The 20,600-nt window shown below is 52.0% G+C and overlaps 6 protein-coding genes across 6 annotated transcripts; 2 read left to right on the top strand and 4 right to left on the bottom strand.

Moving 5' to 3' along the window:
* Positions 1-462: 462 nt before the first annotated feature.
* Positions 463-6,058, bottom strand: CONPUDRAFT_100586 (uncharacterized protein). Its single transcript, XM_007767961.1, has 13 exons — positions 5,487-6,058; positions 5,285-5,437; positions 5,076-5,236; positions 4,962-5,022; positions 4,572-4,909; positions 4,438-4,523; positions 4,315-4,388; positions 4,024-4,267; positions 2,773-3,964; positions 2,661-2,719; positions 1,959-2,611; positions 1,386-1,892; positions 463-1,329 (listed from the first exon to the last, which is right to left on the bottom strand). Exons 1-13 carry the CDS (start codon positions 5,837-5,839, stop codon positions 678-680), a joined length of 4,533 nt encoding a protein of 1,510 aa, XP_007766151.1. The 5' UTR covers positions 5,840-6,058; the 3' UTR covers positions 463-677.
* Positions 6,059-6,476: 418 nt separating this feature from the next.
* CONPUDRAFT_151474 (uncharacterized protein) lies at positions 6,477-6,789 on the top strand (the record flags this gene model as incomplete). The annotated part of the gene is made up of 2 exons (XM_007767960.1): positions 6,477-6,490; positions 6,552-6,789. The coding sequence occupies 2 exons, from the start codon at positions 6,477-6,479 to the stop codon at positions 6,787-6,789; spliced, it is 252 nt and encodes an 83-aa protein (XP_007766150.1).
* Positions 6,790-7,701: 912 nt separating this feature from the next.
* CONPUDRAFT_120389 (ADP-ribosylation) lies at positions 7,702-9,534 on the top strand. The gene is made up of 11 exons (XM_007767959.1): positions 7,702-7,748; positions 7,800-7,934; positions 7,985-8,116; positions 8,174-8,290; positions 8,342-8,430; positions 8,480-8,625; positions 8,677-8,788; positions 8,838-9,044; positions 9,100-9,138; positions 9,200-9,335; positions 9,395-9,534. Exons 1-11 carry the CDS (start codon positions 7,716-7,718, stop codon positions 9,497-9,499), a joined length of 1,251 nt encoding a protein of 416 aa, XP_007766149.1. The 5' UTR covers positions 7,702-7,715; the 3' UTR covers positions 9,500-9,534.
* Positions 9,535-10,146: 612 nt separating this feature from the next.
* CONPUDRAFT_100581 (cytochrome P450) lies at positions 10,147-12,310 on the bottom strand. Its single transcript, XM_007767958.1, has 12 exons — positions 12,105-12,310; positions 11,916-12,045; positions 11,677-11,865; positions 11,470-11,621; positions 11,308-11,417; positions 11,130-11,247; positions 11,059-11,072; positions 10,811-11,000; positions 10,700-10,756; positions 10,614-10,638; positions 10,302-10,556; positions 10,147-10,243 (listed from the first exon to the last, which is right to left on the bottom strand). Exons 1-12 carry the CDS (start codon positions 12,295-12,297, stop codon positions 10,195-10,197), a joined length of 1,482 nt encoding a protein of 493 aa, XP_007766148.1. The 5' UTR covers positions 12,298-12,310; the 3' UTR covers positions 10,147-10,194.
* A 34-nt stretch (positions 12,311-12,344) lies between these two features.
* On the bottom strand, positions 12,345-15,337 carry CONPUDRAFT_80789 (cytochrome P450). Its single transcript, XM_007767329.1, has 12 exons — positions 15,026-15,337; positions 14,834-14,963; positions 14,564-14,752; positions 14,354-14,505; positions 14,175-14,284; positions 13,995-14,112; positions 13,910-13,923; positions 13,659-13,848; positions 13,544-13,600; positions 13,461-13,485; positions 13,137-13,394; positions 12,345-13,067 (listed from the first exon to the last, which is right to left on the bottom strand). Exons 1-12 carry the CDS (start codon positions 15,258-15,260, stop codon positions 12,992-12,994), a joined length of 1,554 nt encoding a protein of 517 aa, XP_007765519.1. The 5' UTR covers positions 15,261-15,337; the 3' UTR covers positions 12,345-12,991.
* Positions 15,338-16,258: 921 nt separating this feature from the next.
* CONPUDRAFT_163581 (cytochrome P450) lies at positions 16,259-18,450 on the bottom strand (the record flags this gene model as incomplete). Its single annotated transcript, XM_007767957.1, has 11 exons — positions 16,259-16,353; positions 16,410-16,676; positions 16,731-16,755; positions 16,805-16,861; positions 16,921-17,110; positions 17,177-17,190; positions 17,246-17,363; positions 17,420-17,529; positions 17,611-17,768; positions 18,076-18,208; positions 18,261-18,450. 11 exons carry the CDS (start codon positions 18,448-18,450, stop codon positions 16,308-16,310), a joined length of 1,308 nt encoding a protein of 435 aa, XP_007766147.1. The 3' UTR covers positions 16,259-16,307.
* Positions 18,451-20,600: the final 2,150 nt, after the last annotated feature.

Below are 20,600 nucleotides of genomic sequence, written 5' to 3'. Positions count from 1 at the left end.
CCACTCCCACCATCGCGTCTGCGCCTACGCCGTCTGATTCTGTCGGCAATGCCTCCGCCGTGCGCGACGCCGAACCCGCCTTCGCCTCTGCGCTCGCGGTCATGATGCCTGTGTTCGTGATCGCGATCGTGCTATTTCGCGATCGAGGAGATTCGTCAGATCTAGATAGGGGCTATAACATGTGTACGGGTCGACACATACCATTTTATGTGAAAAAGGGTTTTAGATTGGTAAAGATTGTAAATGTGAGATGAAGGGAGACGATGAGAGATGTGAGGAGCGTGTGCAGGGAGGGAGCGCTCGGTTTTTGTGGGTTCGAGGGTTCGACGGGCAGAGGGCAGTGGCGATTCAGGGACAGGCGGTGCGTGATGATGTCACCCTAAAAATACAAGAACCTTGTTTCACCGCCATGAAGCCCGAGCAAACATCCGACATCGTGTTTTCGTCGCGTCTCTTTCGTTAGCCCTGCTCGCAATGAGTTCGTCAGCTAGCTAGCGCTATATGTCTATGAGCTCTGCAGAACTAAGATAACGGTCTAGCATATGCGAGCCTATAAGTAAAAGTATATTAGGTTGACATATAGCATCTGGGAATCATTGTTTTTTGCTCCTGATAGGAGCCTTTGCTCCTCGCTATGACTGTGCCGGCTGCGCCGGCGGTGCACCTCCACTCCCGCTTTACCCCAAGTTCGAAGACGGGACAGGTCCTCCACCGGTGTTGGTGTTAGCGCCACCAGCACTGGCTGCTTGACCACCCTTGTTTTTACCACCCCGAGGCTTGCCCCGAGACCTGTCTGGGTCCTTCTCCCTCCGGCCATCACTCTCCCTGCCTCCACCTTTCTTCTCTCTCCCTGAACCTTCCCCAGCAACGCCCTCCCCAGCGGCAGCCCCCAATCCCGAAGCTCCAGAACCAGGTCCACCCTTCTTCCCCCCCTTCGGCCTCTCCCTCCCCTTCCCCCCTTTCCGCCCTCCAGCACCACCTCTAACAGAACCCCCACCCCCCTCCTCCCCCTGCACCCTCACCTCCTCCTCCGCCCACCACCTCAGAAACTCCTCCTCCTGCCTGCGCTCCTGCTCCTCTCGCTGACGCACCTGCTCCTCCTCTTGGATCTCGCGCAGACTGCGCCGGTCCTTCGCGCTCGCCGCGCTGCCCTGCTCGAGCTGCGCCTGCTGAATCGCCGCAAACGACGACCTGGCCGGTTTTCCGCTCGGAGTCGGTCCAGAACCCGATCCCGATCCCGAAGCTGAAGCCGATGCGGGGGTGGTCGGTGGAAGAGAGGGCTGCACGATGGGTTGCACGGAGGGTACTGTCCACGCGCTGTTGTTGTTTCTGTCCAAGATAGTCGTTAGATTGGCCATCATAGGCTGATATATAACCTGACTTACGAAACGCGTCTCGACGTCGATGGACTAGCAGGTGCCTGCCTCATCGGCGTAATCACAGGCCCAAGCCCAGGTGTTGCGGCCTGCGGCTTCGGACCAGGCGACGATCTCGGCTGCGGTCCCATACTGCCCACGCCGGGAGTCTTGGTTGGCGTCTGAGGCTGAGAAAGCAACCTCGGCGCAGTGCCCCCAGCTTGAGGCACCACACCGCTAGACGACGGCGTCCTTTGCTGTCGCTGCGCGAGATCTTGCTGCTGCTGAGCGAGGAACGAGGAGGGCGTCGCAGGTGTTCCGGTCGTTCTCCAAGGGCCCCCAGACGACCGCGAGCTCTCTACACCAAGCCCGCTTGACATCCTGTCCAAGCTTCCTCTCGACCGATCCTCCATGCGAGAGAGTGGCGACGGCGACGAAGGTGACGGTTTCCCCAAGCCCAAGCTCGTGCCTGGCGAAGGAACAGGCCGTGATTTCTTGGAGCTCTCCGCCTCCGCCATGATCGACTTCAGGTCCGTGCTGAGAATACGCGGAAAGATGTCTCAGAGTCGGACCGACCATCGTTCGAATAAAAAATGAACGTACCGAGGCGCAGAAGACGTCCTCTTCCACACCAACGACGTCTTCGGCGAAACGCCCTTCTGCCTCCCCTCCTCCCCCGCAGGCGGCGCCAGCCCACCCTCGTCCAAGTTCAGCGCAGGAGGCACGTCCGCATCCATCGCAAACAGCTCGTCCTCCTCCGCCGGGCCAGGCACACCCACCCCGGGCGCGCCCAAACCCTGCGCAACCGGGGACCCACCAACCGCACTCGCCACCGCCGCGCTCGTGTTCGTGTTCGTAATCGACGAAACACGACTCATCCTCGGGCTCCTGTGGATCGCAACCGGCCTATACTCCTCAACCGGCGCCGGCCAGTCCTGCATCTCGACCCACTCCTTGTGCTTCTCCATCGCCTCCCGCCCAAGAATCTCGGACCGGGACACAGGCGACTTGTCGAGCTGCTCCTTACGTATGAACTCGGTGAGCCCGCGCAGTGGGCCGTGCGCGACGTCGTCGAGCATGCGGCCCTCGAGGAACATCTCGAGGTTCGCGGCGATGTACCCGTGCACACTGTACATGAGCCCGACGGCATTGAAGTGGTGGGCGTCTGTGAGGATGTAGCAGGCGTTCATCGGGTTGAGGTGTTTCAGAATTACTTGCGAGCAGATCAGCATCAGACGGTCAAGTAACAGCTCGTTCTGGGGGCGAGTTAGTGTCGACCCAGGGACAATAATGCGGAAGGCTCACAGCAGCCGCGATGACATCGAACATGAACTCGATCACGTCGTCGATGCTCTGGGCAAAGTCTAGGAAAAGCGCGATCAGTAATATCCATGGGTCTTTCGTAACACGCACTCACCAAGATTGGCAAACAACTCCTCTTCTATGCCGCAGCACAGATAGAGCATAACAAACTCCATAATATGCCAGTCCATATGCGATAGATCAAGTGTGATAGCACCTCGACTGTCCCACCTTTTGACTGTCCACTCCTTGTCGTCGAAGAGACCATTGAAGAACCCAGAACGCGAGCGAAGGACGGCCGAGTGCGAATACACCGTATGGTTCTTAAACCGGATCTCCACATCCGGAGCCATCGGATCGCCTCGAACCGTCTTTGCCGTCATCTTGGGTCCGGCGGACTGAGCGTGCTCATACAACTCCTGAAGCTGCTGGGGAGCACACGGGACAGGGAGACGTTTTCCAGGAGATTCGAGCGCCGCAGACAAGTTGGGAAGATGCAGAAGGCGCGCGAGGATCTGTAGCTCTAGCCGCACCTGCGAAGGTACGACGTTGAGCATCTTCAGCTGAGCATCGAAAGGTACGCTGACACGCCGGTCCCAAATGGCGAGGAGTCTGTCAGAGTAGATATGGTGGAGTAATAAGAGGACAGAGATGGTGTTCGATCCTCGAATCTGTACACGCGGCCAGTTGGAAGAAGCGGAAAGCCTGATGGTAACCTTGGTGGTCGCATCTTGGATAGCGCCTCCACCGGAGAATAACGCCCGCAAGGGTGACGAGCGCGCGCTCAGAATGATCTTGTGAGCGGGGATCTCCGCCTTCTCGCCAACCTGTATAAGTACGTCGGCACCATGGGGTAGATTTCCCATATCGTACGGAGACGACTTGCGCAAGCGACCGAGTAGTTCAAGGACGCGAGCGAATTCCGCGATGTCGTCCAAGATAGTAGCGTCATCCGCCTCTTCGTCGAAATCGAATGTTGGTTGCATCGTGAGGTCGACCTGGCCGCTCGGGGTCTCCGCGATCTGGTCATCCTTGGTAGCGTACGATAAGTAGGGTTGTATGGCTGCGATATCTTGTACGAGCGTCCGACCCGTGACGCGGATAGGCTCAGGCGCACAATCGACTCGGACGGCACCAAAAGCGCCGGTGCTATTCGCGCATACAGCCACCACCCGTTGTGCATACGGGACGCGATGGAACTTGAACGCTTTTCCGCCTTGTCCCGCCTTGGTATTGCGGGTACGTACAAAGACGTGGCCCGATTGTGTGCAAACGATGATGGAACCATCGGCGCCCAAACCAACGTCCTAATGAAGGGGTAGTCAGTCAATAACATCCACGGGATAAATGATCGTCAGCAACTCACCTTGACGGCACTGAACTGTCTCCTCAGTGCCCAAACGCGCTGCGGCTTGAACGCACTCATGGCCTTCCCCGAGGAAGGTCCCGCATCCGCGGTGGGCACCGACGAGAAGATGAACACTTCCCTATTCGAGGACAAGGCTGCGAATGTGTCTTCAGAGCTAGTAAGTTTGACGACCCTCGGTCCCTTGACGGTATGCGGAGGCCGATATACAGAGATCTCCGAGGGGAACGATTGGGTCGGAATACTGAACAGAGTAAGAAGTATGCTTGAGGGTGGTCGAACCAAACGGACCTTATCTTGGTGATCGCATCGTTATAGATGCAATGCACCTCTCCGGTCTCTAGCAGGCAGGCCGTAACAGTGTCCTGAGCGAACTTCAGCTTGAGATGGAGCCGCTGATGGAGAGGCTCTTACCGTCATCGACACTGCTGTTACAGGCTGGACGATAAGTGTCACTTTTCGCGGCAATATCTGCACAGGTGCCGCATTCTTGGCGTACCCTGCGTAGATTGTCAATCCAAGTCGCCGAAATACTCAAGATGATTTACCGAGTTGCCCTCCATTAGTCCCCCATGTAAAAAGTTCAGTCGAGGTCCAACATGCGGATCCCGTTTTGCAAGCCGCAACGCCAACGACGACTTCCCTGCGCAACGGCCCTACTATCTTTCGCGGCGAGGCTTGAACCGGTTCATCTAGTCTCCCTACTCCAGTGGCACTCTCGACTACGTAGCCAAGTTGCGCGAAGCGGTTCAGTCCCCAGCTAAGAACCTCGCCAGTGCTAGTGAGAGCAAGGGTGTGATCCTGCCCAAGGGCGACGGAGACGATGGTGTGAGAAAACTCTGGGAGAGCCATCAAACCGTATTGGGTGTGCTGGCTCGAGCCGAGGCTGAGACTTAGTTTAAGTCTGGGGTCGAACGGCATGGCTATATGCGACTCACCGGCCACCACTCCCAAAACCGCACAGGCGAACGTTATCGCGAGCCTCCGAAGTTACCACCACTATTGTTTGATATGAAGAATGAAGTCACGATGATGATGAAGGAGCAGCATACCGGTATGCAACCGTGACATAGAGATCTCTCGCACATGGATTGGGGAGAAACGTCGCTCGACTTGCATATTCTGGCGCTGCGTCTCGTTCTCTCGATATGGGATAGTAACTTGCTCTGGGTACGTTCGATCACTTCCGTCTCCAACTCCAAGTGTAGCGTTCCTGAAAGGATGTTAGTTGCCATCACGCACATACAGTCGGTGAATGCACCTATTTGTCCCCCAAGTCAATAGCTCTGATAGCTCCTCGTTCATTCCATCAGGGTTTGTGATGCGAAGTGTCGAGTTGTATAGGTCAGCTGCCGTGTACCCTTCGTAATCCTTGATGGAGACGTCGATGTCTGGGCGCTTCAAGAGAATGATCCTGGGACTAATGAGTGCATGTACGCACATGCATGTCAAACGAGACTCACGCAGCAGCAATGTGTCCCCCATATAGTGCCCTATGGAGCGGTGTCCAGTGATTTTCCGAGTCCATGATGTTGATGTTGATACCCGGCTGAGCGAGCAAGAGTCGAATGTACTCTATACTGGACGGCTCCACAGCTGAGCACGCCAGATGCAACACGGTGCGCCCTTGTTGATCTTTGCAATTGACGTCAACCGGAACGAGGTTTAGTGTGTTCTTCTTCGTCCACGATTTAGACTTGCCGGCGCTCGTACCGGGGGCTCCGGAGGACTTGTTGGCCTTGTTAGCAGGCCCTTCCAGCAAACGCTGGAAGGCCTGCTGTCTGCGTAGGTTGAAGTAGACATGGAGCAAGCTCATGCGCAGTTAGGGAAGACTCTGCGATCGCGAAGGAGACAAAAGGACTCCTTCTGTTGACCGCTTCGTCCGGATGACGTTTGTGCTTCGGTACCGATACGGATCGAGGCACAGACGTGGGTTGGATAGCAAACGATTTGCGAGTGTTCAAAGGAGACGAGCGTCGCGTCGGCGGGAATAAGTTAGATAGATGAAAGCAGGAAAGAGTCAAGAAAGATGTCTGAGACAAGACGCGAAGACGAAAGAGGACGAGTCAGCGAAAGCTTGAGCGAGATAACAGAAGAGGCAAGCCTGGCATCATTACACACGTGTGCGTGGCCGAACCCTAACCTAACCGCATCATCGTCGTCAGTCAAGCCCGTCTCCTTTTCCTTCGATCGCAAGTTGCAACCTTCTCGCCGTATCTCGACGAACGTTCGTAACTGCAAGAGTGGTTTTTATGCACGTGTTATCGCTTCAATGGCTCTTCATGAGGTTTTCCAGACAGCACTAGTTTGGTTACTGGGCGGGTTTCAGTCATCTGATAATACCCCACTAGCGAGAACAGAGACAAGATTGAAACTTGCCTCGCCTTTGGGGCCTCTCGCTATGATGTACACCTCTCGCCCAGGAGGCTCTGCGTCTAGCCCTCACACCAACCATGAACCAGATGAGGTGCGCACTCGCCGCTGGCCATATCACGCGCATGCACTAACTCATGTCAATACTTTCCCAGTGTCATCGGTCTCATTTCGATACCTGGCATGATGACCGGCGCGATTCTCGGTGGCTCGTTCGTCGAGCAAGCCGCAAAACTGCAGATCATCATCATGTTCATGCTCTCGGCGTCGATGGCGCTCGCATCAATAGTCGCGACTGTGCTCGCACTACGGGTCGTCGTGGACAAAGAACACCGCGTTCGGCTTGACAGAGTCGACGTGCGGGACCATGCGATCTGGCGCGTGAGGGCTTGACTTGTGGGAAAGGTTATCGGTGTGCTGCGGGCGCTGGTAGAGCCGGCGACAAACATGCTCAAGCGGAAGGGTGGTGATAGATGCGATGATGTAATAGGTAGTGAGAGTGGACCTCTGCTTGGTTGAAGAGGGTTTATGTGTAGACACGGTATGTTGCTCTCGGACTCGAACATTGCATTGGTTTGACGTGATAAATAGTACCCTCTTCGCGGACGTCTTCATCAGTTTGACTGTATCCTAATACTAATTGAAGCTACTCAATTTCACCCGGCCTTTCTTCCCGTCGTATGCCAATTCTTGACACTGATCCCGTAAACGCTCGTAACGGCAGCAGTTGATATGCAAGTATTATCACTTCAATGGCTCTTCATGAAACCTTCCAGATCATTTTTGACGCTCAAAAGCTTCTGATGCCCCAATACACATGACATTAGGAGGGAAACGAGGCATGGTTTGCCGTAAGCTTGAAGCGCTGGTGATTGGGAACTAAATCCCGGAAAAAGCAGGCTTTTGGCCATATTTCAAGCATTGTGTGAGTATGGTGTGCACGTTCCGCTTCCATTCGCCTTTCATCAATCCACCCCAGATGTCATTGATAGGAGCTAAGTCGCCGTTTTTTTTTTTGGGAACCTGTGTTGCAGTTTACGCTTGCCCTAAACAGCATCAGCTTTTCCAACGCGGGAACTTGGCTCTAGGTTGTGGCTCAATTTGGAGCGAGCTTGCTGCACGCGGTGGTCACATCAAACACGTCTTCACCGAACTTCTTTTCCTCGTGGTGGGGATACTAGCGTTTACAAGCGCCAAAAGTAAATTTGGTCGCGGCGTGAGATATAAAACTCGTGCTCTCATCCTGACCATCCTGACCATCCTGACCATCTCGATCATCTTTAACCCTTCCCCCTTACACACTACATCACTGTCCTCTAATGTCATTAGTCCGTAAACCGGGTTACTGCGAGGCAAGTACTATTTTGGTTTCTCCACGTTTCCTAGCACTAAGTACTATGCAGGCATGCGGAAAGCGTCCCCAGTATTCGGACGGCCACAAAGTCCACCCCTACTGCAGCAAGAGCTGCGCAACGTATGCTAGACACATTCGAGATTCGGTATCTAACGAAAGCAGCGTTCACGATGGGCTTTGCGAGGTCGATGAATTGGATCTGCATTCGTGATTAACGACTCACTCGTACTTCAGGCTTGTCATGCTCGCCCGAAGCACTCGGATGGAGTTACTGTTCACCCTTACTGTGGACGCAGCTGCGCCAACTTTGCCAAGAACAGTGGCATAGTTGGGCCGTCCGCGCGGGTCGGGTCTCGCATGTGCCAGGTACGAACTCTGTCTCCGGTGTGAGACTAACTTGCATTTGATTACCAATACTATTAGACTTGCGGGCGCCGGCCACGGTATTTCGACGGTAGTACTTTGCACCCCTACTGCGGCAAAAGCTGCGCTGCTGCTGCAAACAAGAGCAATTCCGCGGGGCGCATTGAGCTTTGTGATGTCTGCTCCTCTCCATCTGTCTTAATCTTAATTCTGACATATTGCTGCTAGTATTGTGGTCAAATGCCTCGTTACTTTGATGGAAATACACTTCACTCTTGTTGTTCAATGACATGCGCAAGGTTGGCAAGTGGTGAAGAGTATGTTTTTCTCATCGCTTTTGATGACTTTCTCATATGGTGCTTCAAGGAATCCTTCTGAGGACCGTTGCCTGATATGCGGAGATTCCGTGCGCGAGGGCGGACACTTTTGCAGCAACGATTGTGTACAAAGTGCGGTAGACTCAGCACCTCTCTTACTCGACGTGCCACAAGAGAATGCTACCTTTCAGAGTGGTACGCATCGCGTGCTAATAGATAACACGGTCGTTCTTACAGGCTACGTAGTGATAGACCAGTTTACGGCTAGTTGGAAGCATCCTACAAAGTGCCCCACCGTACGCTGGGTCCTCAAGGTCATCATACCTCGGAACCTTCTGCGTCAGTATGAGACTTACAGGTGTGTCTCTCTTACTTATATCTCGGATTTCCTGGCTAACCACCCCTAGTGCCGGTGTTGAGGCGCGTGGAAACTTTTTATCTGCTGGTAAAAGTCTCGGTAACGAACAACGTCGATGGCACGGGACATTTCGCGAGTGTCTTCTGGGCGATGAAGGGAGAACTAAGACGTGCACGTCCACTAAATGTCGTCTTTGTCAAATTATCCGACGCTCCTTCAAAATCGAACTTTTCGGCACAAATATGACGTGGGGAAGGTGAGTAATTCTTATGATTGTGTCAAGCCTTCGCGTTCATGGCTGGGACCTCAAGATTTGGCAAAGGCATCTACACCACAGCAACATCATCCAAGTGAGTTGGTCGGTCTTATGGCACAAGATCCCTGATGTATGACTCATCTGCTTGTTTTCAGAGCGAACGATTACAGCCAGAACAAGCAGACCTCACAGTACAAAACACTGCTTTTGAACAAGGTGATTGTAGGGAATGGGTTCAAGGTCACTAAAGACCAGGATACGTTACAGAAGCCGCCATCGGGATATGATTCGGTAAGTCCCATTGTTACCTTTCTGCGAGAGATGCTGCATACCTAACGATATTAATGTAGGTGTTGGCGGAGGTCGCACCGGGAGGAACGTTGAACTACGATGAACTCGTTCTCTACCATAACGATGCCATTCGCCCATCCTACCTTGTCATTTATGACGCTTAGGATCGCCCGTATCCAAAACTTTCAATGGTATTTGCTTGCGCACTGATTGGAGCATGAACTGAGCGGCTCGGATCATTAAGAACTTCGCTCATCCTAGCGTTAGCTACCCTGGGCTGTTTGAGTAATTACTCGTATATTCAAAATTATGGCATTGTACATGTTTGGCTCTGTGGCTGTGGCATATCTCGCGTCAGGCTCGGGATTTGTATACGGATGTAGGGCCTCTGGACTGCACGACAGATATCCACGGGCACTGTCTACTCGTGTTCGAGTTTTCCTTTCCAGTACAATGGGATGGTGATTCTCAACGAGCACCATGGTAGGACAAGATCCTTAAGGGCCGTAGCGCAGCGAGGCTGCCTTGTATTCTTGATCATTGTCTGTCGTCGTTCGCTCTCATCCCAGTTGATTTCGCTATAAGTGACTAGTGGATATGTGGGGCCATGAAGAAATTCCTACCTCTGACCTTCCATATCGCATTGACATGCAAAAGGACTCCGAATCATTCTCAGCTACGACTCATGGTGTGATATACATGCCTCAGTGAATACAATGGGAAGTGCAAGCACTTATACTGTAAGCTGCTCGCGTCATGATTTCCGTGCCACGAAATTTATCCACTTCAGATTGCAGAAACGGAACTCGCACGATAGTTGGTTCAACAAAGTATGTGGATACAGCTTGCGTGTATGAGTCTAGTGGCTCTTTCGAGGTATGATCCGACAAGGGAAGGGCTCCGGCACGCTAACATCCAGTGGTGATAAGCTCTCCGTGCAAGCTAGCAGTCAAAGAAAGTACTCACGATGTCACAGCGTTGTGCCACTTCACTGTCCCGCCCGCTTGCACATACTCAGATTCGAACGTGAAACCAGCCAAAAGTCGAGCAACTGCAATCCACAACGAGTTGGTAGCGAAGTGGCGTCCGGGACAAATGCGCCGCCCAAAGCCGAAAGCATACGTGGGCACATCGTTGGTCAGCCCGCCTGTGCCGTCGAGGAACCTCTCAGGTTTGAAAGAGGAAGGCGAGGGGTATTTCTCGGGGTTCTGTGAGATTGCCCTAGAGTTATACGTAGAATCAATGATCGCTCACAGCATATTCACAGATAATCCTTACCAAACATTTGCTATCACCACCGTATCTAATTCCGTGATCATATCAAATGGTTGCTCGACCAGCAGTCCAAAAAATAGAACACGCACCTTTCGGGATATACCAGCCTTTGTAGACATCGTCGTTGGTTGCCGAGTGAGGGATACCTATGAAGGCAAGTGATCAGCCCAGTCAGATGCATTCTGAGGTCCGTCACTGACCCAACGGAGCCACGGGACGCCATCTCAACGTTTCTCGGCAGACCGCCTCGATGTAGGGAAGAGATTGCCGGTCAGAAAACTGTGGCAGACGGCCGGACCCTAGAATGCTGTCTATCTCCTCCTGCGCGCGTTTCTGAACGTCAGGATTCTGTACCATGGCAAGGAGGAAGACCATGAGCGTAGAAGATGTCTGTTGAAAAGCCACGTAAGTTATCGCGGATGTCGATCTTGTTAAGGAGAGCACAAACCGTCTCTGATGCAGCTAAGGAGGCGCCCAAGTCAACCGAGACCGTAGGCCCAGATAAGTAGGTTTGCTTACCTCCGTAAAGGCTACAACAGGCATCCTTGACGACTTTCTCGAAGTTGTCAACCTTGTTAGTGTCTCTGAATCTTTCCATTGCCTCCAAGGCAATCGAGTTCCCCGCGCTGCCTGCTGCCTAAAATCAACGTCAGCAGTACTTCGTACTATCATCGTATAGAAAAGATTATTCAGGCACCATCTTCTTTTCTAGATACTCAAATGGCAGGTTTACGGTTCGTTCTATCTTCACTCGGGCTTCAGTGACGTTACGCCAGCCACCTGGGAGCCAAGTAGGAGTATACTTCACTATAGAGCTGCTTGTAAGAAACATTTGTATGCCTCGGAAGAATATACTTACGAAACGGGAAAACGTTGAAGAGGATGGCGTTCACAGGCATCTGCAATAGTACCAAAATGTCTATTGTCTCGACCACTGACTTGAGAATTGGATCGTTCTCATCAATCACGTCGTGGTCATATATAGCTGAAAGAACAACAGAGGCAGCAAACCTGAACGCCATGAGATTCTACCCGTCGGAAGGTACATGAGCAGTATCAATCTTACCTCTGGAAGTGGCTATTGTAGCGTTCGGGTGAGCTTTCTAAGCTCTTGATAAGTGCCTCAGTAAAGCGAAGCTGCGTTGGCTGATAGATATCCACGTGGCGCTCGCGAAGACCCTGGTGGGCGACGCGTCTGTGGGCTCGCCACGTTTCGTCGTGGCGGTGAAAGATGTTGTCGAAGTCCATACCGTAGCTGAAAGGAAATTGGATTTGTTTCAGTGCCTAGGAGGGAGGTAAACGTACGGTTCTCTGGTTGACATGTACATCCTGTCCGAGTAATTGCTCGACCTTCTCTCCATCAAGTCTTTGACGGCGTCTTCGGAGTTCAGCACGACGACGTCTTGGCCGAACTGCCTAAAGTAGATAATATCGCCTTCGGAAAAAATTGTTGTCATTCACGTAATGAGAGAGAAAAGGCGAGCAACAACACACCATACTCGACCTTCCACTCGGTGAACGTTGTCCACGGTGTAGACACGTCTAGTTTGTGGGCGACACCGAGGAGAGGCAGAGACGATGGACCGGGTGGAAACGTTTTACCGTCACGTTCTCGGCGAGTCTCCGTTGCCTTCCAGACTGCCGCTGCTGCAAGCATCAAGGCGCCAGTAGAGTAAACGAGGGACATTGTAAGGAAGAAGAGATGCGCGAGGTGTTGAGTGTGGCGTATTTTTTATATATCTCGCGGGCTTCCAGTGCTGATTTTGGAGATCGTCGGTGATTGGTGAGCCTCATGCCCATGTTCAAGTTGATTATTACGTCTCTTCATTACGTTGTATAGTATTTGTTGGACGGCAGTGGGATCAAATCGGAGCAGCCACAGTCCAGCCGGGGCGAGTAGTCATAGCTCATGCATCGGCGGCTTAGACACGGCTGTGGTACGACTCACTGGAGCTACGGCGTGTTGACGACATGCCTGCACGGGTATCGTGTGAGCCTCAAGAAAGACAAAGGAACAGTCCCGGGACCCTTTGCGCCGAGTCGCGCTTGCGGCCCAGGAGGCATGGTTTGAGTCAAAACAGATAGTAGTTCAGGTGGTTGCCTTAGTGGAAATAAGAGTGAGTGTTGTTGAACATGATTGCTAGATAGTAAGTTAAGCCATACGTGCGTTCCACTGGAGCACTGGAGTGGCATCTAAGCATATCTTCCACAGTGCTGTGAGCTGAATTGTCGCAAACACTCTATAAAATATCCATTACCGCCCATTTATTGTAATTACCCACCTTCTAATGAAAAGGAAGCTAATACCTTGTGAATGTATCGTCAATGCTCGTAGCACTCGAGAACGTTCAAGTTGTGAAGGTCGTAAAAATAAACGCTCTCTACATCTCCGCCAACCGGCTCGCATCCATCCTCGGATCCCTCGGAACGATCCTACACGGGAACGGGCGCGGACACCTGAACATAAATTAATCAATAAGCGCATGAGGCACTTGCGCGGTATCGCATTGAGGTGATCAAACTCACGACGTAGACCCGCTCGACCACTCCGGCTCGAACGCGCCCGCCTTCTCGAACCGGAACACAGCGAGCATCGCCGCAAACGCGGGCCACAGCGATGCCTCGGCGAGGTGCTTGCCGGGGCATATGCGCCGTCCGAAGCCGAAGACGAGGTCCACGTTGAGGTCTGGGTCGTCTGCCAGCGAGCTGCCGTCGTGAGAGAGGAAGCGCTCGGGGCGGAAGTCGGAGGGGGCGGGGAAGCGGGCGGGGTCGTTGCAAATGGCCCTGGGAGGTTCGGGTGAGTCGGAGCTTGGTGGGGCTGAAAGGGGAGGGAGGGAAGGAGGTGCTTACCAGATGTTGACTACGACTGCTGTACCTGCATTGGGAGATCTGGCGTGAGTAGGGTCGAATAACAATCGGCACTGTTCACTGACCTTTGGGGATGAACTCGCCCTCGTATATGTCGTCTTCAGTGGTCAAGTGAGGGATACCTTCAACGATGGTTCAGTCAGCTTACTTTTGCTGATAGCTATAGGTAGATGTACTTACCCATTGGAACGACCGGCGCCCACCGCTGCGTCTCGCGGACGACGGCGTCAATGAATGGAAGCTCAGGTCGGTCCTCGAATGTAGGCAGACGGTCCGTGCCGCACACGCGGGTTATCTCCGCGTACGCGCGCTCCTGCACGTCCGGGTAGAGCACCATGGCCAGGACGAAGTCTATAAGAGAGGAAGCCGTCTGTACATCAGGGCTTTGTTTAGTGGACTGGTTAGAGTGCGGAGAAGCGTAGTGTGCTTACTGTCTCTGCGCCGGCTAGAGGGAGACAATGATGGTGTCACTGTTAGACTGGCACACCCAGGGATACGACTCCAGCAAATGCTTACCGCCAAATGCCGTGCCACAAATATTCTGGAGGAGTGCGATCTGAGTATTGCTGTCCTGAGCCTTCTTCGCATTGCGCAGGCCCTCGTATGCCATGCTCGGTATCGAGGAATCGGGTTCCTAAGTATATAAATTCAACAAAGGCGAAGTCATGAAGTAGCCAGAGCTTAAATTGTACGCACAATGGTCTCCTCGAGATACTTGAACGGCTCTGAAACATGTTCGTCATTGCCTCGCCTGCATGATGCGGCGTTCAGGCTTCCACCCAGGAACCAGGTGGGGATGTATTTGACTGTGGAGTTGGGAAAGGAGGATTGTCAGCTAACGAGGCACCGCGACGGAGAAACCATGCACGACTCACTGAAAGGGAAGACTCCAATGAGAATCGCGAGCTCGGGCGAGCTGACGCGGACAGTAACCTCGAGCGAGTGGTTCACCTTCTCCACGAGCGGGTCCTTGACTGCGCGCGCCTGGTAGCCATACACGGCGGCCATGATGATCGATGCTGCGAACCTGTCCGAGTCCGTCGCATCAGCACGTGTCCCGTACGCACCCTCAGAGCATGACGCACGTTTGGAAATGTTCTCTGTAGTCGTCGGGGCTCGCGAGCATGTTCTCGAGCAGCTGGCGCACCTTGCGGAGCTGCATGGGCCGGTAGTTGCGCACCGCGTCGATGCGGAGGTGCTGGTGCATGACGCGGCGGTGGTGCCGCCACGTGTCGGTGTACTCAAGCAGGGTGGTGTACCGCCCAAAGCCGTATCTACAAGCAACCCAGGTCACAATCGAGGTCAGCCAAAGGCACAAAAGAAGGGAAGGAAGGAAGGAAGGAAGGAGGACGCACGGCTCGGCGGTGGGAAACCACATCCTGGACGAGTACTTGCCCGAGCGGCGGTCAAGAAGCTCGCGCGCGATACGCTCGTCGCTGATGACGACGATATCAAATCCGACGAGCCGCGTGCGGAAAATCGGGCCTGCCACCAGTCCATACATGTTTAGCCACATGAAATAAAAGGTGGCAAGAAGGCATGCGCACCGTACGTCTCGCTCCATCGCTTGTAGCTCTTCCATGGCGCGCTCACGTCCATCCCGCGCACGTTGCCGACGAGCGGCCACGGTTTGGGGCCAGGAAGCGTGCACTGGCGCAGAGAGCCTCCGCTGGTGGTAGAGGCGCGCGCCCGACGAAGCAGGAGAAGCGCAAAGGTCACGAACGCCGCGATGGCTGCGGTGGTGACGGTGGGTTCGCGGAGAAGGCTTGATATTAATGGCATGCTGACAACAGCGTTGAGACTGAAAATGAAGCCAGGGAGTGTACGCTCGAGTTGGTGTTGATGTCTGAACATCGCTGCAGACGACTGGGCTTTATACTATGCAAAACATGCCTCTGAAGAAGCACATACGCCTCAGTTGGCGGTGAAGCAGTCATGATATCGCCGGGTCCGATGCTAGGGTGTTGCGGCTCCGAGCTCCCGGCTGTCATGTAGAGGAAGGGACTCGGAGTCGACGGATTCAAATGTTGGTCGTGGTCGCGTCGCGCGTAGATGTCGCTCTGTCGAGATGCTGCGTTTCAATCTGTGTGAAGCGCCTACATGCATAGCCACAGGGTTACTCAGTGAGACAACTTACGATTGGTTAAGCTTGCAGCTTTGAGATCGGAGCCGCAAGTACTGTGATTGGAGATGACTCTACAATCGTATGCCGATGGCTAAGGGAAATCTTGAAACACGTTCCTAGACGTTCGGGAGTTCCATGTCCTTCCGTGGGAAGCGGCGGCAGGTAAAGAATGAATAAGGTGCCGTTGAGCGTTACTGCATGTTGATTCATGGTAGGCAGATAATGAGTCGCATTGATGTAAAAAAACGCACTGAATACCATGTACAGCTCAGCGCTCAGCAACTTTAAGCCCACACTGCACGGCCCGAATCGAGCCTCCTCTATACCCAATCACAAAGCAAAACAACAAACGCATCTACTCACTCTTCCTCAAGCACCCTCAGTGACACCCTCTTCAGCCGTTGGGCCGCACGCATCTGTTACCCCCTGATTCGGACTGAGGTGAGTAAAACACCATCATCATGCTGTGCCGTTTTTTTTGGACTATACATCACTATGGCGTTCATATCGTGGTTCGATGGTGGAAATGGCTGACTTACGCGAAGCGCAATTACTGGGTGTACGCTGAGAATAGTTCGTTGGCTGATCATTGGATCTGGTGTGCAAACACCCCTTTTCCGTCTCCTCAATTCTATTTATACAATCATCGTTGGGCTATACTACTGTTACGAGGCCGCGAGGTGCGCTCCAAGTATCTTGTACATTTATGCTCTCCTAGAGACAAAAGCGCACGGGAAATCTTTGGGATACCTGTAGAAAGAACACTGAGATATAGATGTAAGTCGCATGAGACAAAAGGTCCTTACGAAGTTACGCCCTGAGTCCACTGAGGATTTGGCTCAACAGGCTGGCCAAAGGCATCCTTTGCCTTCTCGATCGAAAAAAACGCTAGAATTTGAGCCATTGCGATCCATACCGAGTTTTTTGCCAAGTGACGCCCGGGGCAGATACGACGTCCAAACCCAAATACGAAGTTGGGCATCTCTTCGGCGAGATTGCCATTTGCATCGAGGAAACGCTCGGGGTTGAAAGTCTCTGGGAAAGGGTACTTCTCTTCATTGCGAGACATGGCCCTGAAAAGTGGATTGTATCAGCTGACACACACGTTTAGCAACTCGGGAACGCACCATACGTTGGGTACAATAACCGCTCCTGGTAAACAGAGTGAATAGGGATTGATGCAGGGGGGCGCATTTCTTACCTTTGGGTATAACGTATCCATCATACATGTCTTCGTCTGTCGCTGAATGAGGTATAGCTAGAGGTACCATGAGCTACACTACCAGAGAGCTGAGCGGTATACGACAAAGCCCTCACCTAAGGGTACAATAGGCCTCCACCTGGCCGTTTCACGAAATATGGCCTCGACATAAGGTAAAGACGGTCTGTCATTGAAGTCGGGAAGACGGTCCGACCCTACAACGGATTCGATCTCCTCCTGAGCACGTTTCTGAACATGTGGATGTAGGACCATAGCCAGCGTGAAAACGATCAGGCTTGAGCCTGTCTACCAGCAATGAAGGAGCTTCATCAAATTATCAATCAAAGCTTGTAGTAACTGATCGTGACCAACCGTTTCTTCTCCAGCTGTTGAGTTGAGGTTAGCGCGGGATTTATCTATTTGAACAAGAAGGAATCATACCGGCGTAAGCTGTTCCACAAGCGTGCTTCATAATGTTCTCGAAGTCTGAGACCTTGGTTGTACCTCTGAATCTCTCAAAAGCGTCAAGTACCACGCAGTGGCCTATTTCTCCCGCGTCCTGAAAGAAGTTAACAATGTTCTAATGGCCAATAGAGCCGCGAAGACTATACGTACCACCCTCTTCTCGGTAATGTCAAATGGTATGTCAAGCATTTCGTTCATGATCCGCTTGCCATTTGGCGCATTGAGAGCGCCCCCAGGCAACCATGTTGGAATGTATTTGCCTGACAAGGGACATGACATCACGGATTGAGCACGTCAGCCAAAACAACTATGTGGAGATTAGCTAGCGCTAGCGTACTCACAGAACGGCAAGATAGTCGTGAGTGCAATCCAATCTGGAGACGCGATCCGAACAGCGTAGTCAGTTCCTTTTACCACGGTTTGAAGCATGGCGTCGTTTTCTGGGTCTCCGTCGATCTCATGATCGAAGACGGCACCCAGGATGATGGCACCAGAGAATCTAAGCGAAGAGATAGGATATTATCTGACGGCCAATAGAAATACGCACGAACATTCGAAAGTGGTGCCAGAATGACTGAGGCGTGGTTTCGAGGTAGCGAAGGAGGTCTGCTGTACAGCGAACCTGGACTGGCTGGTACGCAAGCACAGCTTCCGGGTACAATGTTTGCTGTAGAACTCGCCGATGGCCTCTCCAAGTGTCGTCGTTTGCGATGAGTGCAGTGTTCCAGAGCATACCATACCTCAAAAGACGCAAACAGGCCAGATAACAACCAACGTGTGACCATGAAGAACATGTGAGAACTCACGGATCTAGAATGCTAGACATGTCCATCCGACCAGAGTAGTTGCGAGACCGCTTGTCCATCAAGTCTTCCGCGACTTTCTCGGAGTTAACCACTACCACGTCCTGCCCGAACACGTTACAATATACAAGATCACCTGTACAAAAAGAATACACCTCAACACTCCGTACGAAGGAGATAGGGCGTACCATAGGTAGCCTGCCATTTGGTAAAGGTTAACCAGGGGCGCGAGGCGTCGATTTCAAGTGCATTCCCGATGACCGGAAGAGGCGCCGGTCCCTGCGGGAAACCCGCCTCGCGCGACTTTCGTCGTGCTCGAAGGGTGACAATCACAAGTGTCGCTACGACTGCAGCAGAGAGCGAGACGACTGAATGCATAGAAGGAGCGTTGCAGAGGTACGACAAACCAATGATCTGCTTTTATTTGACAAAAGAAAGGGGCATCGCTAAGTCAAAGTCGTCACTTGATCAGCAAAAGAAGCATTCGGCTTCATTCGTGTTATCTCCAGACAACAATTCCGTGAGAGAGATCTGTGACGGAAAGAGGATGAATTGAACACAAAGCCAGAGCCAAGTGGTCGGTAGATCCAGGTACCTGTTGAGATGGACGCTCAAAATACGTCTGCTAGATGGCGCATGCACTATATCGAGGACATCATCCACAGGCGATCACATTCACGCAACGGTTCAACTCACCACTGAGTTCTTCTTCTCCCGTAATGCTTGACCTAAGCTTATACGTGTACCATTACACTTGCTATCTTGCATCAGTCTAAAGTGATTCAGACGTTATAAGCATGCAGTGAGCAACGGGATCGCTATAGGGCCGATCCTCCGCGTCTCATTTGCGGCTCCATCTTGAACCGTAAATCCTTGCGTGATGAATGAATGAGGGACATACAACTGGCATACCACACGTTTGCAATGATCGGTGTGCCTGCAATATCCACACGCATATAAACCAGTGTGGATTATCGAGTGTGATAGAAGCAAGGCAAATTCATGCATATCGACTGTGATGAGTAGCCAGCATACACGATCCACGTCATGGGTTGTTACGCGCAGGCCACTTGACGTAGAGCCTAGTCAATGACATAAAACAATTAAATGACAGAAGGACTTGCCTGATGCAGTTCTAGCCAGACCCTTGATGCGATAGAAGCTAGGCAGGATATGACCAACTGTTGAGGTTCTCTAAACGATCGTGTCAGTTAATGATTCAAAAGCGAGCGACTAAGATTGTTTGCTGCACGTGGTCTCTGTTGGCTAAGCGGAAATCAGCATGCACGAATGAATGTTCGGCGCAAAACACCGTTGGCCTCAGGCTGTGACTGGTGCGGGGCATCGCTTGCTTATCATCGGTTTTGCATACTTCCTATGACCGTCATTGGTAAAGCCCCACGGTTGTGCACTCTGTCCAAACCCTTCGTCACGGTTATGTCACTACAAGGTAGTCATGGTTGATCTCGAAAGAGGGAACGGGTGAAGTATGCACTCAGACGTTGTGAAAGAAAAGCAATTTCAACCATTGATGTTCTCACCATTGGACGTAGAAGCTTCTTGGTGAGCGTACCTCATGGTTCTCAGCAAAAAGTCACTTCACAAGACCAAGCCCGAAGAACCGCTTATCGACCGTTCGGCATGATTACGGACCCTAACGATATACATTTAATGGCGGGGACTACAGCACGTTTCAAACGAATACGTTACGGTACCTTTAGGTGTGCCTCATCCCCAGCACGTATCGGTGTTTGTCGCTGAGTGAAGATAATCTTCAGTATTATTGGTCATAATGTGAGGCATACTAGTAAACGCCGTCGCCGGATACTATCTTCAAGTCACCCCGAGGGAGTCTTACCTGCCAGCAGCATTTCTGAAGCACGAGTAAGCGCAGTTACGCGTTACGTTCTGGAATCTAGGGTTCTCTCTAGTAAAAAGTGCGTTTTGAGAATGGAAAGGATATCATTGGTGGATCCGTGCCTCGTCAAAGAACTGCGCGGCGGGGTGGTCGTAGCGATGTTTAGGGCAGGTTCCATGCACAGCCACATATGCAATTCGGTTATTTACACCGTTTTCGAGGCATACCACCAACAACACACTGGATGCACAGTCAAGTTTTTTAGGGCAGAAAACTGTGGGAAAACAGGAAAAAAACCCAAATTGTTTTCACAGTTTTTCAGGATGTAATACTGGATAAAAATCTGTGATTTTCTCACCATATGTGGTGGATAAAAATCGGTTGAAAACTTTGAAAAAACTGGATAGCATCTAGCTAAAATGTGCGTGCTTTTATTCTGGTTTTTATATAGTAAATGCTTGAAGTTTTCACAATAAAAAACAAATATTAATGACAACAAAAACAGGGAGGTACAAACTAATTTTTGTTTAGTTTTCTTGGTACACTATTTGAGAGATAACTAAATATGAATACATCAAAGCTATCCAATTATTGAGGAGAAAAAATCAAAAGAAAATAAGGGAAAAAATACAAGAACACTTCACCAGTTTTCTCACCTAAAAAATCAAAC

The sequence above is a fragment of the Coniophora puteana genome (assembly GCF_000271625.1).
Source record: "Coniophora puteana RWD-64-598 SS2 unplaced genomic scaffold CONPUscaffold_3, whole genome shotgun sequence".
NCBI classification, from domain to species: Eukaryota; Fungi; Basidiomycota; class Agaricomycetes; order Boletales; family Coniophoraceae; genus Coniophora; species Coniophora puteana.
Note: the sequence above shows the minus strand (reverse complement) of the source record. Positions and strands in the feature narration are given on the sequence as shown.

Excerpts from the sequence above, each read along its gene's own strand:
- CONPUDRAFT_100586 (XM_007767961.1), bottom strand. The coding sequence starts at position 5,839 with ATGAGCTTGCTCCATGTCTACTTCAACCTACGCAGACAGCAGGCCTTC. Across the intron at positions 4,524-4,571 it reads GACTAATGGAGGGCAACTCG|GGTACGCCAAGAATGCGGCA; the intron begins GTAAATCATCTT and ends CAATCTACGCAG. Across the intron at positions 3,965-4,023 it reads GACAGTTCAGTGCCGTCAAG|GACGTTGGTTTGGGCGCCGA; the intron begins GTGAGTTGCTGA and ends CCCCTTCATTAG.
- CONPUDRAFT_120389 (XM_007767959.1), top strand. The coding sequence starts at position 7,716 with ATGTCATTAGTCCGTAAACCGGGTTACTGCGAG. Across the intron at positions 7,749-7,799 it reads GTAAACCGGGTTACTGCGAG|GCATGCGGAAAGCGTCCCCA; the intron begins GCAAGTACTATT and ends AGTACTATGCAG. Across the intron at positions 8,626-8,676 it reads GAATGCTACCTTTCAGAGTG|TGATAGACCAGTTTACGGCT; the intron begins GTACGCATCGCG and ends CAGGCTACGTAG.
- CONPUDRAFT_100581 (XM_007767958.1), bottom strand. The coding sequence starts at position 12,297 with ATGTCCCTCGTTTACTCTACTGGCGCCTTGATGCTTGCAGCAGCGGCA. Across the intron at positions 11,866-11,915 it reads TACATGTCAACCAGAGAACC|CTACGGTATGGACTTCGACA; the intron begins GTACGTTTACCT and ends ATTTCCTTTCAG. Across the intron at positions 10,557-10,613 it reads GTGGTGATAGCAAATGTTTG|GGCAATCTCACAGAACCCCG; the intron begins GTAAGGATTATC and ends GTATAACTCTAG.
- CONPUDRAFT_80789 (XM_007767329.1), bottom strand. The coding sequence starts at position 15,260 with ATGCCATTAATATCAAGCCTTCTCCGCGAACCCACCGTCACCACCGCA. Across the intron at positions 14,753-14,833 it reads TGGTTTCCCACCGCCGAGCC|ATACGGCTTTGGGCGGTACA; the intron begins GTGCGTCCTCCT and ends GGTTGCTTGTAG. Across the intron at positions 14,285-14,353 it reads CATTGGAGTCTTCCCTTTCA|TCAAATACATCCCCACCTGG; the intron begins GTGAGTCGTGCA and ends CCAACTCCACAG.